This window comes from Leucoraja erinacea, chromosome 15 (assembly GCF_028641065.1).
Source record: "Leucoraja erinacea ecotype New England chromosome 15, Leri_hhj_1, whole genome shotgun sequence".
NCBI lineage: Eukaryota > Metazoa > Chordata > Chondrichthyes > Rajiformes > Rajidae > Leucoraja > Leucoraja erinaceus.
The window spans coordinates 20,374,419-20,389,291 of record NC_073391.1 but is presented as its reverse complement, the minus strand read 5'-3'; the positions used below and the strand labels follow the sequence as shown (position 1 = coordinate 20,389,291).

General features: G+C 41.6%; 1 protein-coding gene across 1 annotated transcript in view; it reads left to right on the top strand.

Annotated features, from left to right (window-relative positions):
- The window catches only part of LOC129704020 (G protein-coupled receptor kinase 5-like), a 226,470-nt gene that overhangs the window by 175,861 nt on the left and 35,736 nt on the right, over positions 1–14,873 (top strand). Inside the window, exons 6-8 of the mRNA XM_055646840.1 lie at positions 9,100–9,192; positions 11,404–11,467; positions 11,744–11,884. Of these exons, the coding sequence (XP_055502815.1) occupies positions 9,100–9,192; positions 11,404–11,467; positions 11,744–11,884 (298 nt within the window). The remainder of the gene's footprint in view (positions 1–9,099; positions 9,193–11,403; positions 11,468–11,743; positions 11,885–14,873) is intronic.

The following is a 14,873-nucleotide window of genomic DNA, read 5'->3' as shown; positions in this document are numbered from 1 at the left end:
GCCCAACATTGCTGTCTCACAGATTAGTATCCTGGCACAGGAGCAGGATCTGTTGAGAAGCAATGTAAAATGTCCATTGATGCACCATTTTAAACACGTCACAAGCAATCTATATCCCCTTTCAGCTGAGAACATTTAGTCCTTTTATTTCGTGTCTAGGATTTGCAGATTTAAAATGGTCAAAAGTAATAGACGTTTATCTGCTGCTCTTGGATGTCAGCAATGTGGTTTCTAAATATACCACAGCACATAATTTCTTAGAAATGTTCTGGTTAATTGCATATTTTCCTTAATCAAATTTACATGCAACGTATTTGCACAGAATTCACATGCATTTGAATGTAGTTTCTGCAGTTTGAAACTCTTCCCAATTTAAATTGAAATTCACAGCAAACCTTACGTTTTCTTCAAACTCCCACAATCCTTAACCCTTCTTTAGATTCAGAAGAACCAGGCAGCTGTAATGGTTTTCCCTATTGCACCTGAATGTTATTGATAAATGAGTACCAGGGTAAGGAGCTCCTCGGTGGATGGCATTGAATTAGTATTTTATTCATGCTTAGAATATGGACATTGCTGGCAAGGCCTGTGTTTATTGCCCATCTCTAATTCCACATGTAAACGTGCTGGTGAGTTGCCTAATCAAGCCACTGCTATCTACCTGCTGAATGTATCCCTATGAACCTGATGGGTTCAGATCTCCAGATCTTTGCCTTGATAGTCTAGAGTTAAGTGGGCGGCACAGTGGCAAAGCGGTAGAGTTGCTGCCTTACAGCGCCAGTGACCCAGGTTTGATCCTGACTATGGAGTTTGTACGTTCTCCCTGTGACCGCGTTTTCTCCGGATGCTCCGTTTTTCTCCCACAGCCTAAAGATGTGAGGGGTGGAGGTAATTGGCTACAGTTAAAAAAATTGTAAATTGTCCTTAGTGCGTGGGATTGTGCTAGTGTACGTAAACCAAACTAATGTAACCCTAAATAATGCTCCCACGTCGATGTAGTTCGGAGCTCAGGAGCATATTTGGAGGCGTAGTGTTTAATAGCCTGATCGTTGTAGGGAAGATGCTGTTTCTGAACATGGCCATCACAGTCTTCAGGAGTGAAAAGAGAATGTGGCCAGAGTGATGGGAGTCTCTGATGATGCTGGCTGCCTTTTTGAGGCAGAGACTCTTGTAGATCCCTTCGATGGTGGAGAGATCAGTACCCGTGTTGGGCTTCACCACTTTTTAAGGAAAGACTAGTGTCATTCTCAGTGGACCAAGGTGTTTGTTTTGTCCTCAAACCCCCAATGCCTTTGACCTCCTGGATGTGAAAGTTGCAGTCATAGGTTGTGAAGTTTTAGCTGTTGTAATTCACCCTGCAGATTTTACCAAGTGCAGCTTTCGTAGTGATAATGAAAGAGTGGATATTCAATTCAGTGAACGTGGAGGCTGATTTGCTCTAGTTTCTTGAGTGTGATTGAAGCCAGATCAATGCAAGAAAATGGAGAGCATTCAACCGCAATTTAACTTGCATCATGTGAGTGATAGAGAGGGTTTGGGGGACTAAGAGGTCGACCATCCCCAGCTTCTGGCATGCTTTAGTGGCATTATTTTGCAGTCCAGTTATGTTTCTGTTCAATCGTGTCTCTGAAGTTGATGATTCAGGTCTTCTGATTCAGATTAGTTTAATTTCATATACACCAAGATGCAATGAAATTCTATGATCTCATGAAGCTCGAGGAAACAGTACATGTACAGTAATGATAAACAATGAGTGTAAAACAGCAGAATGGTGCAAGATCATAGTGCAATCCTAAGTCGTGCAAAAAATATTAAAATAAATATTGCAATAACTGAATGAGGTAGAGTTAAAAGTATGAGTATGGGAAGGTAGTGTAAATGAGATGAGCGGTTCAGGAGTCTGATGGTAGTGAGGAAGAGCTGTTCTTGGGTGTGGACATGCAGACTTTCAAGCTCCTGTGTTTTCTTCCTGGAAGAAGAGAGTATGGGAATGGCCAGGGTGGCGAGTATTCTTGACAATACTTCCATCCGTTCTGCTGCAATGCATTGTGAAGATGAACTGGATGGGGAGAAGTGACGAGCCTGTGGTAGAACTGGGCCGTCCGTATTCACTGTTCCCTGTGGATTTAGGTGATCATGAGCAGTGCAGTTGCCATGGCAGACCTTCCAGAGCACATCTGTAGAAGGACATCAACATCTTCGTGGGCACGGCAAATCTTCCCAAATACCTGCAAAAGTAAATGCACTGATGCACTAATTAACCATCATGCCTTCAATCCTCAATGAGTTGGGACTAGTGTAGATGGGACATGTTGGTCGATGTGGGCAAGTTGGGCCAAAGGGCCTGTTTCCATGCTGAATTACTCTATGAGTTTAGGTAGAGTTACTGCAAAAATAGGTGCTTAAATGTCTGTTTCCATGCAATATCTCTGTGACTGTAGGTTTATGAATGCCTTTAGGATTTTGGACAGTGCTTGCTAAGTCAGGGCACATAGCTTCACTGGCTGTCAAACGTTGTTATCATTTTGTGGGTGGTGTTATTTTTGCCACACACCACAATGTTGCTTTTCCACTAATGTAATGAAAAGCCTCAACACAAAGTATTCTCTCAGCCTTTTCCATAAGTTCCTAGTTAAAGGAGCACAGAGTGCTGAGCTGTGTTGTATACAGAGGCAGCACCAAGTGTTGTCAGATTGCCCTTGATTGTAAAATCAGCCCCATTTTATCTACTGCCATCTCTTCTCTGCAAGTTACATGAAATGTTGATCGTCTGTTTGATATAATTAGACCCAGCTCTGCTGAAAAATGCTATTGGGAAAGTAAACAACGTCAAAAGAATTTGCAAGTCAACCAGCTTTCTTTGTGGGGCGAACAATCATTGATTAAAGCACGTCCCAAATTCAGGCTGTGAAATCAGTTTGTTGTATCCTGCATCTTTGATATTGTGAGTTAAGTTAATTGGAATACAGTGGGCAAGAAACATGCCAGGGTTTGAAAATTTGTAAATTGTGCTTCTCTCTCTGTGCTTTGAAGTTCTGTTTAATTGTTGTAATGACTGTACAAAGCATTCACACATATATGGCATATATTTGAATAAGGACATTGCTTGCAGATCATCATATGAACACTACTTATATATTGAGGCTTAATGCTGGCAGCTAATTCAGGGCTGCCAACATTGGCAGTTGGGAGTTGAAGTGATAGTTGGGAGTGAGAAATTGTGAGAGACCAAGCCCGAGGGAGCGTAGCGATGGGGGGGGGTGCGGAGCTTTTGCATTTTTCAGCTTGAAATTGTGCAATCTGGTGCATACTGTAGTGAGTCTTTTAACTTACACTTGAATGAAATATTTATGCTTTAAATTGGATTAGCTATGAATAAGGTTAGGCTAAATTACATTACTAATTACATTCCACAGTAGAGCCCAAGCTCTGATCAACAGGTGCAGCATATGAATGATCTTGTATATTCATGTATGGAAATAAAGATTATAATCAAACACTTGGCCCATGTTAACCAAGCTGGGTCACACTGCACACCTGGTAAGACTCCTGACCCTGACTCCAGTTACATACCTTCTCTCATTACTGATCCTGTCCAGCCTTACACCTGGCCCCCTATTCTACTCTGATCATAGCTGCTTACCTGCTTCGGTTCCCAGTGCTGAACACTCCCATTGTCCCAGCTTTGACTGCACACCTAGTACTATTCCAGACCTTGACTCTGTATGCACACTTGGCCTTGCTCCTAGCCCCTCTGCACTGATAATATATCTGGCCCACACATAAAGCCCCATATCTGACCCCCTGGACTTAACCTATTACGTTCAAGTCCACAGATGCTTATCTAATGCGGTAATCTTTTATGGGGCACTTCACAGACCAAATTTTGTATACCAAAATTTGCTACATCCATTGGCTTTCTTGTTATCTAACATGCTAGTTACTTTGCCAAAGAAGTCATCAATTGGTTGAACACAATTTCTCATCCATAAAATTATACTCACTCAGCTGTATGTATTCTGTTACCATTTCCTTCATTTTCCTAACAAACTGTCCTGAAGTCATTTTCACCCCCAATATTTTCTGTATTTTGCTGTCTTCCTCTCAGCTGGGACTTTTCCGAAATGCAATGTCCAATAACTATATATTTAAGCAATATTATTCTATTAAATGTGATCTTGAGAGTACATAATATTTTCTGTGGTATTCATAACACAACAATGATAAAATATCTTTATTTTGATTGCACCTACCAACATGCATACATTATTATATTACAGTTAATATGTACTGAAGGCAATTTTTGTTCCAATGCTCCCCATTCCCAATTACTTTTACATTGAAGTGATTGAAATCCAAGTGAAGTTTAAATGGCCAGAAAAATAAAACTTCCGGAATGGATGATGTTCATTACATGGTTGGTTGGGTTCAGTATCAGCACAATTACTATATTAAACTTTGAATCTTCAGATGTCCATGTTCAAGCAAAAACTAAAGACAAATAATAACCTCCTCACACATTCCCCTGCGAGTATTTCTGTTACTCTTTTAAAATATGTCCCTTCTTTGAACAAGCTTTTAAACATCGCATCTGAATCAGTTTCCATCTGATTGCACTCCTTGAGGATGTTCATATACTTGTTCAATTAATAAAACAGTGAGATTGGGGACATTTCTATTCAACCTGTCAAAGGAATTTGGGGGGGGGGGGGTTGGAAATAGTCAGTGAGGTAAACAAACATAATAGTTGAGTGGCAAATGACAATAATGCTACCTTCCCAATATTTAACTGAAGGAAATAATGGGTTATGTTGGGTCAGACCGCCTGATACCTTGCATGTCCTTTTAATATTACGCTTATCTCATCCCCCTGGACATGCCGGATTTATAAATTAAGGTTTTGTCAACTAATTCCAAATCAGGCTAATTACAAATCAATAACATTAGCCAACTCCGTTACACGAAGTGCTGAGCATTAAGTTCCAGACATCACGGACAACTGGCTTAAGTTCCTCGCTCACATCTGGCAGTGCGTTTTTGAAAGTGGGGAGGCTGAGCACTGGCCTTGGGGTTACCCGGCGAGGGAATAGAGAAACCGAGTGGGGGGGGAGGGTGTGGGACAGGGGTGTCCCCCTCCCACGTTAGGGACTTTTTGAAATTTGATGTATTAAAATTATGTTTTAGTGCATTGTACAAGTATGATTTCAATGTTTTTGTGTGAAGTATTTTTAAGAGGTAACTTTTTAAGGGGTAACTTTTTCCACACAAGGGGTGGTGGGTGTAGGTAACAAGCTGCCAGAGGAGGTAGTTGAGGCAGGGACCATCGCAATATTTAAGAAACAGACAGGTACGTGGATTGGACAGGATTGGAGGGATATGGGTCAAAACCGGGCAGGTAGGACTAGTATGGGACAGGGCTATTAGATGCAAAGAAGATAAGAGGGTGCTTAACTTATGATGGCAGGATGTGCAGCTGTTATCTGCAGTTCTCATAAGGTTGAGTCAGCAAGTGGTTGAGGAAACATCATAATGTGTAAAATTAGAAAGGTAAATATTTACTCATTAAGTACATAAATGCTAAAGATTTTACATCGGCACAGTTGGGCAGTAGGGTTGCTGCCTTAAGGCACCAGAGACCCGGGCTTGATCCTGACCTCGGGTGCTGCCTTTTCATAGAGTCATAGAGTGATATAGTGTGGAAACAGGCCCTTCGGCCCAACTTGCCAACACCGGCCAACATGTCCCATCTATACTAGTCCTACCTGCCCGGCTTTGACCCATATCCCTCCAATCCTGTCCAATCCACGTACCAGCCTGTTTCTTAAATATTGCGATAGTCCCTGCCTCAACCACCTCCTCTGGCAGCTTGTTCCATACACCCACCACCCTTTGTGTGAAAAAGTTACCCCTCAGATTCCTATTAAATCTTTTCCCCTTTACCTTTAACCTATGTCCTCGGGTCAATGATTCCCCTACCCTGGGCAAGAGACTCTGTGCATCTACCCGATCTAATCCTCCCATGATTTTATACACCTCTATAAGATCACCCCTCATTCCCCTGCGGTCCAAGGAATGGAGTCCCAGCCTACTCAACCTCTCCCTATAACTCAGACCCTCGAGTCCTGGCAACATCCTTGCATATTTTCTCTGTACCCATTCCAGCTCAGATTCAGATTTTTCAGCAATGTGTAGGCCCAGGGAGATAGATAGTGCTTGTTGTGGCGGAGTTAATGAGCGCCTCTCGAAGCATTTCATGATTGTGGGTGTCAGAGCCACTGGGCGCTAGCCATTAAGACACACTACATTGCTTTTCTTTGCCATCGGCTGATAGTGGTCATTTTAAAGCAGGTCGGAACCTCAAATCGGACTACGGAGAGATTAAAGATGTCCGTGAGTGCAGGTGCCAGCTGGTCTGTGCATGTCCTGAAGATGTAGCTGGGAACTCCAACTGGGCCAGTTGCTTTTTGGCACGCACTTGGAAGCAACTATACTGAGTCTGTGATGGCAGTGGCATACTCATTTAGGTTGGCCACAGAGTCTGTGAACATGGGCCAATCCACCTACTCCAAGCAGTTGCGAAGGATCTCGTCTGTTTCCTCAGACCAGCACTGCATGACGTTCTGCAAGGGATCTTCCTGCTTCTGTTTCTGCTGGGAATATAAGCACAGCTACATGGTCAGATTTTCCTAAATGTAGTCTTTGACTGTGTAGTAGTGGCAGTCCAGAATAGTTGTGATTGCGTACAATAGGACAGACATACATGTAGTAAAACATTTTGTTTGGAAGAATGAGAATAGATAACTAAATGGCACAGTTTTCACAGAAGGGATTGTGGATTAATTTACAAAATAAAATAAAAGCACACAGCACCATTTCTTACTTTATGCTCTTCCCAGCTGCCATCAGGCAACTGAACCATCCTATCAACAACTAGGGAGCGGTCCTGAACTACTATCTATCTCATTAGAAGCCCTCGGACTATCTTTTATCGGACACTACTGGACTTAATCTTGCACTAAACGTTATTCCCTTTCTTGCATATCTGTTCACTGTGGATGGCTCAATCATAATCATGTGTAGTCTTTCTGCTGACTGGTTTGCACGCAACAAAAGCTTTTCACTGTGTCTGTGACAAGAAACAAAACTACAATTGTGGCAGTACCAGTCGGAAACACTGTTAAAAGTTGCAGGGGTTTGTTAGCTTTAGTTATGGGGAAACTTAGTACCAAAGAAGGGAAATGTACTAAAACATAAAACATTGGTTCAGCCTTAGCGTGAGTACTGTATTTAATTAAGCAGCGAAAATTAAGAAAAATTATCACGCCCTCAGAAAGGGTAGAGAGGAAATGTGGTGGAACAGCTCTAGGGATGAGAACTGAAGTTATGTGGTAGAATTTGGAGCAGATGTAATTGTTTTCTTCATCAGCAGAGAACGTTAAGAGGAATTTGTTAGAGATGTTTAAAAATAATGAGTGAATAATGAGAAAATGTTTCTGGGAGCAGAAAGCTTGCTGCACAGAGGAAACATAGAAACATAGAAATTAGGTGCAGGAGTAGAGGCCATTCGGCCCTTCGAGCCTGCACCGCCATTCAATATGATCATGGCTGATCATCCAACTCAGTATCCCGTACCTGCCTTCTCTCCATACCCTCTGATCCCCTTAGCCACAAGGGCCACATCTAACTCCCTCTTAAATATAGCCAATGAACTGGCCTCGACTACCCTCTGCGGAAGAGAGTTCCAGAGATTCACCACTCTCTGTGTGAAAAAAGTTATTCTCATCTCGGTTTTAAAGGATTTCCCCTTTATCCTTAAGCTGTGACCCCTTGTCCTGGACTTCCCCAACATCGGGAACAATCTTCCTGCATCTAGCCTGTCCAACCCCTTAAGAATTTTGTAAGTTTCTATAAGATCCCCTCTCAATCTTCTAAATTCTAGAGAGTATATACCAAAGTCTATCCTGTCTTTCTTCATAAGACAGTCCTGACATCCCAGGAATCAGTCTGGTGAACCTTCTCTGCACTCCCTCTATGGCAATAATGTCCTTCCTCAGATTTGGAGACCAAAACTGTACGCAATACTCCAGGTGTGGTCTCACCAAGACCCTGTACAACTGCAGTAGAACCTCCCTGCTCTTATACTCAAATCCTTTTTGGATTTGTACGAGGACACATAGAGCGGCACAGCGCCACTAGTGGAGCGGTGCCAGAGACACGGGTTCCATCCTGACCTCTGGTGCTGTCCATGTGGAGTTTGCACATTCTCCATGAGACCGTGTGCCAGGGACTCCGGTTCCTCCCACATCCCAAAGACATAGATTCATTGTCCTCTACAACATTCTCCCTCCCATATATTGGAAGTGGATGTGGAAATGGGATAACATGGACCTGGTGTGATTGGATGATCGATGCAGTCGGTGTGGACTCGGTGGGCCAGAGGACCTGTTCCATGCTGTATCTCTAAACTAAACCACTTAAGATGATTAATAAAAGAACCTGGGGTTAAAAAGAGAAAATATTACTCATCTACTTTGCACCGTGGGGCCTGGATGCTGCTGCTTACCAAGTAATGAAGCAGCTTCAGGGCTGATTATCAACAGCGAGGTGGATAGATACTAGAAGGAAAATAAAATCACATGGCCATTTGGGAAGTCGTGGGATTCTGGGCTTCATTAGATAGCCCTTTCAAAAAGCCAGCATGAGCATAATAGGCTGAATGACCATTTTCTCTGCTACTATTCAGAGAATAGTTCCACAGATCAGTAAAAAGGAATCTGCAGGAGATTGCTGCAATACCTAGAAGGATTGTTGGAAGGAATATTGAAGGTGATGTTGCAAGGAATATGGGAATGTTTAAGAAAGAACTGCAGATGCTGGAGAAATCGAAGGTAGACAAAAATGCTGGAGAAACTCAGCAGGTGAGGCAGCATCCATGGAGAAAAGGAATAGATGACATTTCAGGTTGAGACCCTTCTTCAGACTGATGTGGGGGTGGGATGAAGAAAGGACGAAATTAAAGCAATATGGGAAGATCGGTGTTGCTCTTAACTCCTAGTATATCCTTTCTCCCTTTGTAATAATGTTTTTGTTCCATTACAGATCAGTCCATGATTATCTCAGCGGACGGCCATTTAATGAATATCAGGAAAGTATGTACTTTGATCGTTTTCTCCAGTGGAAGTGGCTGGAAAGGTAAGGCTAACACAAGAGCAGCCAAGTTTCTTTCAATTGCATTTTTTTTTAAAGTACTGGAAGCTATGGAACACTCAGAAGCATCTGGACCCATCAAAACCTCAAGACTGATGCCACAATTCAAGAGTCAATTGTATTTAATTGCCATTTGTACCAACAATGAAACAAAGAACTTCTTACTTGTAGCAGCATAACATACCTATAAAGACAATACACCTAGATAATATATAATAAATAAAAAATTAATAGATAAACAACCACAATACTGGAGCAAAAAGAAACCCAAAGTCCTTAGCGCAACCATCGACATTCCATTGAAGTTTATAGTTGAGGTTAGTGTTGTGTAGTGTTCAAGAGCCTGATGGTTGTTGCGAAGAAGCTATTCTTGAACCTGATGCTCACATCTTTCAGACCCCTATATCTTCTTCTTAGTGGTAGGAGTGAAGTAAAAGTATGGCCAGGCCGGTGTGAGTTATTGATGTTGGCTGCCTTTTTGAGGCAGTGCCTCCCCTATATATCCCTTTGATGGTGGGGAGGTCAGTATCTGTGATAGACTAGGCCGTGTCTACCACCCTCTGTGATCTCTTTTCTTCCTGGGCGTTCGAGTTGCCGAACCAAGCTGTGATACAACCGTCAATATCCCCTCCCACCGTACATCTGAAGAAGTAACAAACTAAATCACCTGAATCTGCTCAGGAAGTAGAGGCATCGATGGGCTTTATTGCATCAATGCGTGGGCCTCAGGCAGATCTTCAGAGATATACACACCCAAGCTGCTGTTAAACTAGGTGCTTAAAAGCTTACTGAGTTAGACCTTCATCAACTATTGAAATGTGTGTACCACGGCTACTCATTTGATCCTTTGATGTATTAGATTTATGCGAAGGTGTTCCATTGTAGTACACAGTTTTGCAAGTACAGGGGATCCCTGCATTATGGGCATGTTGTGTTTCTAGAAAACAGTCCATATCACAACTTTCCGTAGCGTGAAGCCGCATCACACGCATGTGCTAGTTGAAAAAAAAATCTTTATTTATTTGCTTTATTTCCACATAAATTCCATGAGAACAAATTTTATTTCATATCTCAAATTGTTGGGTCGTGGGAAATGAATCACATTTCCGTATCACATTTTCATCACCTGAACAGTTGCCTGCAATATTATTGACTTTGCTCCATATCTCTTATCCTTCGCTAGATTTGAGTTTTATGCCCTAAATGCCACCTGCAGTTGGCCTTCTGCCACTATTGTTCTCCAGTTACTACAGGAAGCTCTGCGTGGAGCATTCCAATGCTCAAAGGTAGAGCATTCCAAAGTTTCATTGCCGTCTGAAAAAAGTCTCCTCATTTCAATCCTAAATAGGCTGCGCCTAATTTTAAGACTGTGACCCCCCCCCCCCCCCCCCCCTCCCTAGTTCTAGTCCTCACTGCCAGGTAAGCCATTCATTCCCCTTATGTTCACCTCCTAGCTATACCTCTCATTCTACTAAGCTCTAAGGAATAGAGCCTAGCCTGCACAATTTCCTCTTACATGACAGATCTACCAGTGTGGTGAATCTTCACTGGACTTCCTCTGTAGCAATTATATCCTTTTTTGGTAAGAAGACCAAAATCAAACATGATGCAATGTCACCAGGGCTTTATGTAATTGGACGAGCTGTGGGTGCTTTTGTTCCTCTCCATTAATGTTACTGTATAAATGATGATGATACAGAGGGGCAAGCATATTGTAGAAGCCATCCCCCTTGTGAACAGATTATTGGTTCTGTTATTAACTTCAAAACATGTTAAATTAAATTACTTTCAGAAAATAACACGATAAAGTGGTGACTCTGTTGGACATGGTGGAGCTCACTCACCTACTGCCTTGTTTTCCGAGTTGCACTACAATCCTTCCAGCTGCATTTCTTGACAGTGAAGTATATTTGGTCCAATAGCCAATAGCAATAATAACAGTGTGAGCCACGATTCTTGATAACAGTACTGAAGTAATACTGTCCAAGGATAACATTGCCCTGACTCGCACGTTTAGAAAACAACAGAAGTCTGTATAAGGAAAAAGTAACGAGATGTCAGCAAAAGCATTTCTTGTATCTTTGATGGGAGTTGAACAGAAATGTTAGAACCTATCCACGTCAAATACTTTTAACGTTTGATTTTTACTGCATGGAAAGATCTGAATTCTTTGCTAATGCTGTATCTTTCTTTCAGACAAGTCGTAACGAAAAACACCTTTAGGCAATACAGAGTACTAGGAAAAGGCGGTTTTGGTGAGGTAAGCACACCTCTCAGACAGGTTCTGTTCTGGTGTAGTATTTTTGAAGTAACATTGCGTAAGAAAAAATAATGTTTATTAGAAACAATATTTATTCTATTTAAACTAATATGTTAATTTCTCAAGTTCCATTGATAGAATTGCAAAAATGTGCAATTTCATAATCATCATTAGACATTTGCCAAGGGGAAAGAGCATTTTGGAGTAAATGCATGTAAAACCATGTCCGTTACAAACACCTACAGAAATGTTTATTGCATTTTCTTCAAATCCTAGGTGTGCGCCTGTCAAGTCCGGGCTACGGGAAAAATGTATGCTTGTAAGAAGTTAGAGAAAAAGCGGATAAAGAAGAGAAAAGGAGAAGCTATGGCTTTAAATGAAAAGCAGATTTTAGAAAAAGTTAACAGTAGATTTGTAGTAAGTATTTCAAGTTCAAGTTCAAGTGAGTTTATTGTCATGTGTCCCTGTATAGGACAATTAAATTCTTGCTTTGCTTAAGCACACAGAAAATAGTAGGCATTTACTACAAAACAGATAAATGTGTCCATATACCATGATATAAATATATACACACATGAATAAATAAACTGATAAAGTGCAAATAGCAGAAAGTGGTTATTAATAATCAGAGTTTTGTCCAAGCCAGGTTTAATAGCCTGATGGCTGTGGGGAAGTAGCTATTCCTGAACCTGGTTGTTGCAGTCTTCAGGCTCCTGTACCTTCTACCCGAAGGTAGCAGGGAGATGAGTGTGTGGCCAGGATGGTGTGGGTCTTTGATGATACTGCCAGCCTTTTTGAGGCAGTGACTGCAATAAATCCCCTCGATGGAAGGAAGGTCAGAGCCGATGATGGACTGGGCAGTGTTTACTACGTTTTGTAGTCTTTTCCTCTCCAGGGCGCTCAAATTGCTGAACCAAGCCACGATGCAACCGGTCAGCATGCTCTCTACTGTGCACCTGTAGAAGTTAGAGAGAGTCTTCCTTGACAAACCGACTCTCCGTAATCTTCTCAGGAAGTAGAGGCGCTGATGAGCTTTTTTGATAATTGCGTTAGTGTTCTCGGACCTGGAAAGACAATTTGACATCAATTGCCATACAATATGCCACCATGACGTATTGAATCCAAAACACTTTGCGTGTTTGAGAGTTGACCTTTAGATTGTGTTCACTTTAGTGCCTCATAATTTTGTGCCAATATGTGTTTGTCCAACACTTTATTTTGTAATAACGCTTAGCATTTTATTCTTCAAGAATAATGCTGTTGGTATCAATCATGGAAAAACAATAATGTGTCATCATAACAGTTTAATGCAGACGAATCATCAGATTTTCTTTTAAAAATATGTTGGGAACGGCTCTCTCTAGATGTTGAGAATTACAGTTGTTGTAGTTTGTACATCATTACATTTCCATCAACCGGGTTAACCTGGCTCTCATTTGACTGGCTTTCAGCCGGATGGCCTATGCATCTTAATATATATATATACGTGTACATACAATCACTAGAAACAAAATGATAATTTTAATAGGACATGCAATGCTAAAAAAAACACATGCTGGAAATCTATATTACTAGAAGACATGGAACTGCAGATGCTGGTTTACAAAGGACACAAAGTGCTGGAGCAACTCAGCGGGTCGGACAGCATCCCTGGAGAATATGGATAAGTGACATTTCGGGTCGGAACCCTTCTTCTGTCCTGACCCGACACAAACCTGAAACCTCACCCACTCATGTTCTCCAGAGATGCTGTCTGACCCATTGGGTTACTCCAGCACTTTGTGTCCTCCTTTGTAAACCAGCAACTGCAGTTCCTTGTTTCTACTCAATTAAAAACATGATGCTATTGCAAACAACTTGAGTAAATTCAAAGGAATAAATTGGTTCTTGATGCACAGCTGAACATTGAAATGGCGTTCCTCTGAAACAATTTAAAAAACTCTGGAAATTGTAAATAATCTTTCCTGCGTCACATAAATTGTAACCAAAGAAACTGTGAAGTTGTTGGTAGATAATCCCACTACGCACAAATATTTCCCTTATTTGGCAATTCTACTTTTTGCCATCCTTAATGTACAAATATGACTGTGTATTCGTCAGTTGTCTTAAGACGGTACAATGGGAGACTTCACGACTATTTCAGTCCATGTTTTGTTCATGGAGGTTGTATTGAACAGCACTAGTTTCAACTCTAGCCTGCCACTGGTAATGCAGCCTCACCCATTAAATATTTAATCATTCTCTATAAAATCTATATAAACATTAACAGCACTTGAGAATTGTTTATAGTATGCAAAGTTTATCTTTTGCAAACAATGCACTTCCGTAAACTTAACTCAGCATATTCTCATTTTAGGATGCAGACTTAAACATAACAAGAAGCCGAGCTCAAAAACCTCACGCAAATTTTCTCCCTTATTTACATTCATTATTTAGCAATGGAGTGACCACATTTGCATTCATGCTTATGAATTACAGAAGGACAAATGAGTAAGATTCCCACTGCGGATGACTATCGATTCTAGGCAGATGGCAGGTGAAAGTCCAATCAAACAGCTCTGCCATTCTTCATGGTTGAACAGCTTGCAACTTTCACTAGCATTACTGTTGTTCAAGGAAGGAAAGGTCTGAAACATGTAAAACGCCAGACCCACCAAGTACCTAACTCTTAACTGCATCCTTAATGGTAACGGAATGAGAATTGGACCGTAAATACCAGCACACTTGTTTTTTAAACATTGTAGAGTTCTGCAAAGTTGTTTAATTGGAGGAACAGAGCCTCATATTCCGCTTGGGGAGTCTGCCGAAACGTTGCCTATTTCCTTCGCTCCATAGATGCTGCTGCACCCGCTGAGTTTCTCCAGCATTTTGGTCTACCTTTGCTTAATTATGTGTGAGTTGCTGAACACCATTGTTGTGACTCCAGGCTTTTGCACAGGCCAGTTGCTCACTGTCTATCTGGGTGGGTGCACAGAGCAGGACCAGATGGAGCATTGCTGGAGGTGATGGTATGGCTCACCGCAGGAATACCGTGTCCACCCAGAGTGTTCAGGCACGCGTTCCCTACCTATACCCCATTGAGGCAGTGTGCACAACATGTCTTTGCTTCAGTAGTGTGCCAAATCAAACTTGGCGCTTGCAGTAAGTGTAACACTAACCGCAGTCCTGGCCAAGAATCGTACTGCCAGCAATTATCAAGACCATTGGTCAGGAAAGATCCAGCACCAAGATCCTTAACAAAGTTAAGCTGTATTTGTACCATTTTGCAATTTCCCTTCTACCGGTCAGTTAATGCTGTCACTAATAATCCCTATCAAAGAAGAAGTGTTATTCTCTTCCTCCAGGAAGAGACTTATAACCATATAACAATTACAGCACGGAAACAGGCCATCTCGGCCCTACAAGT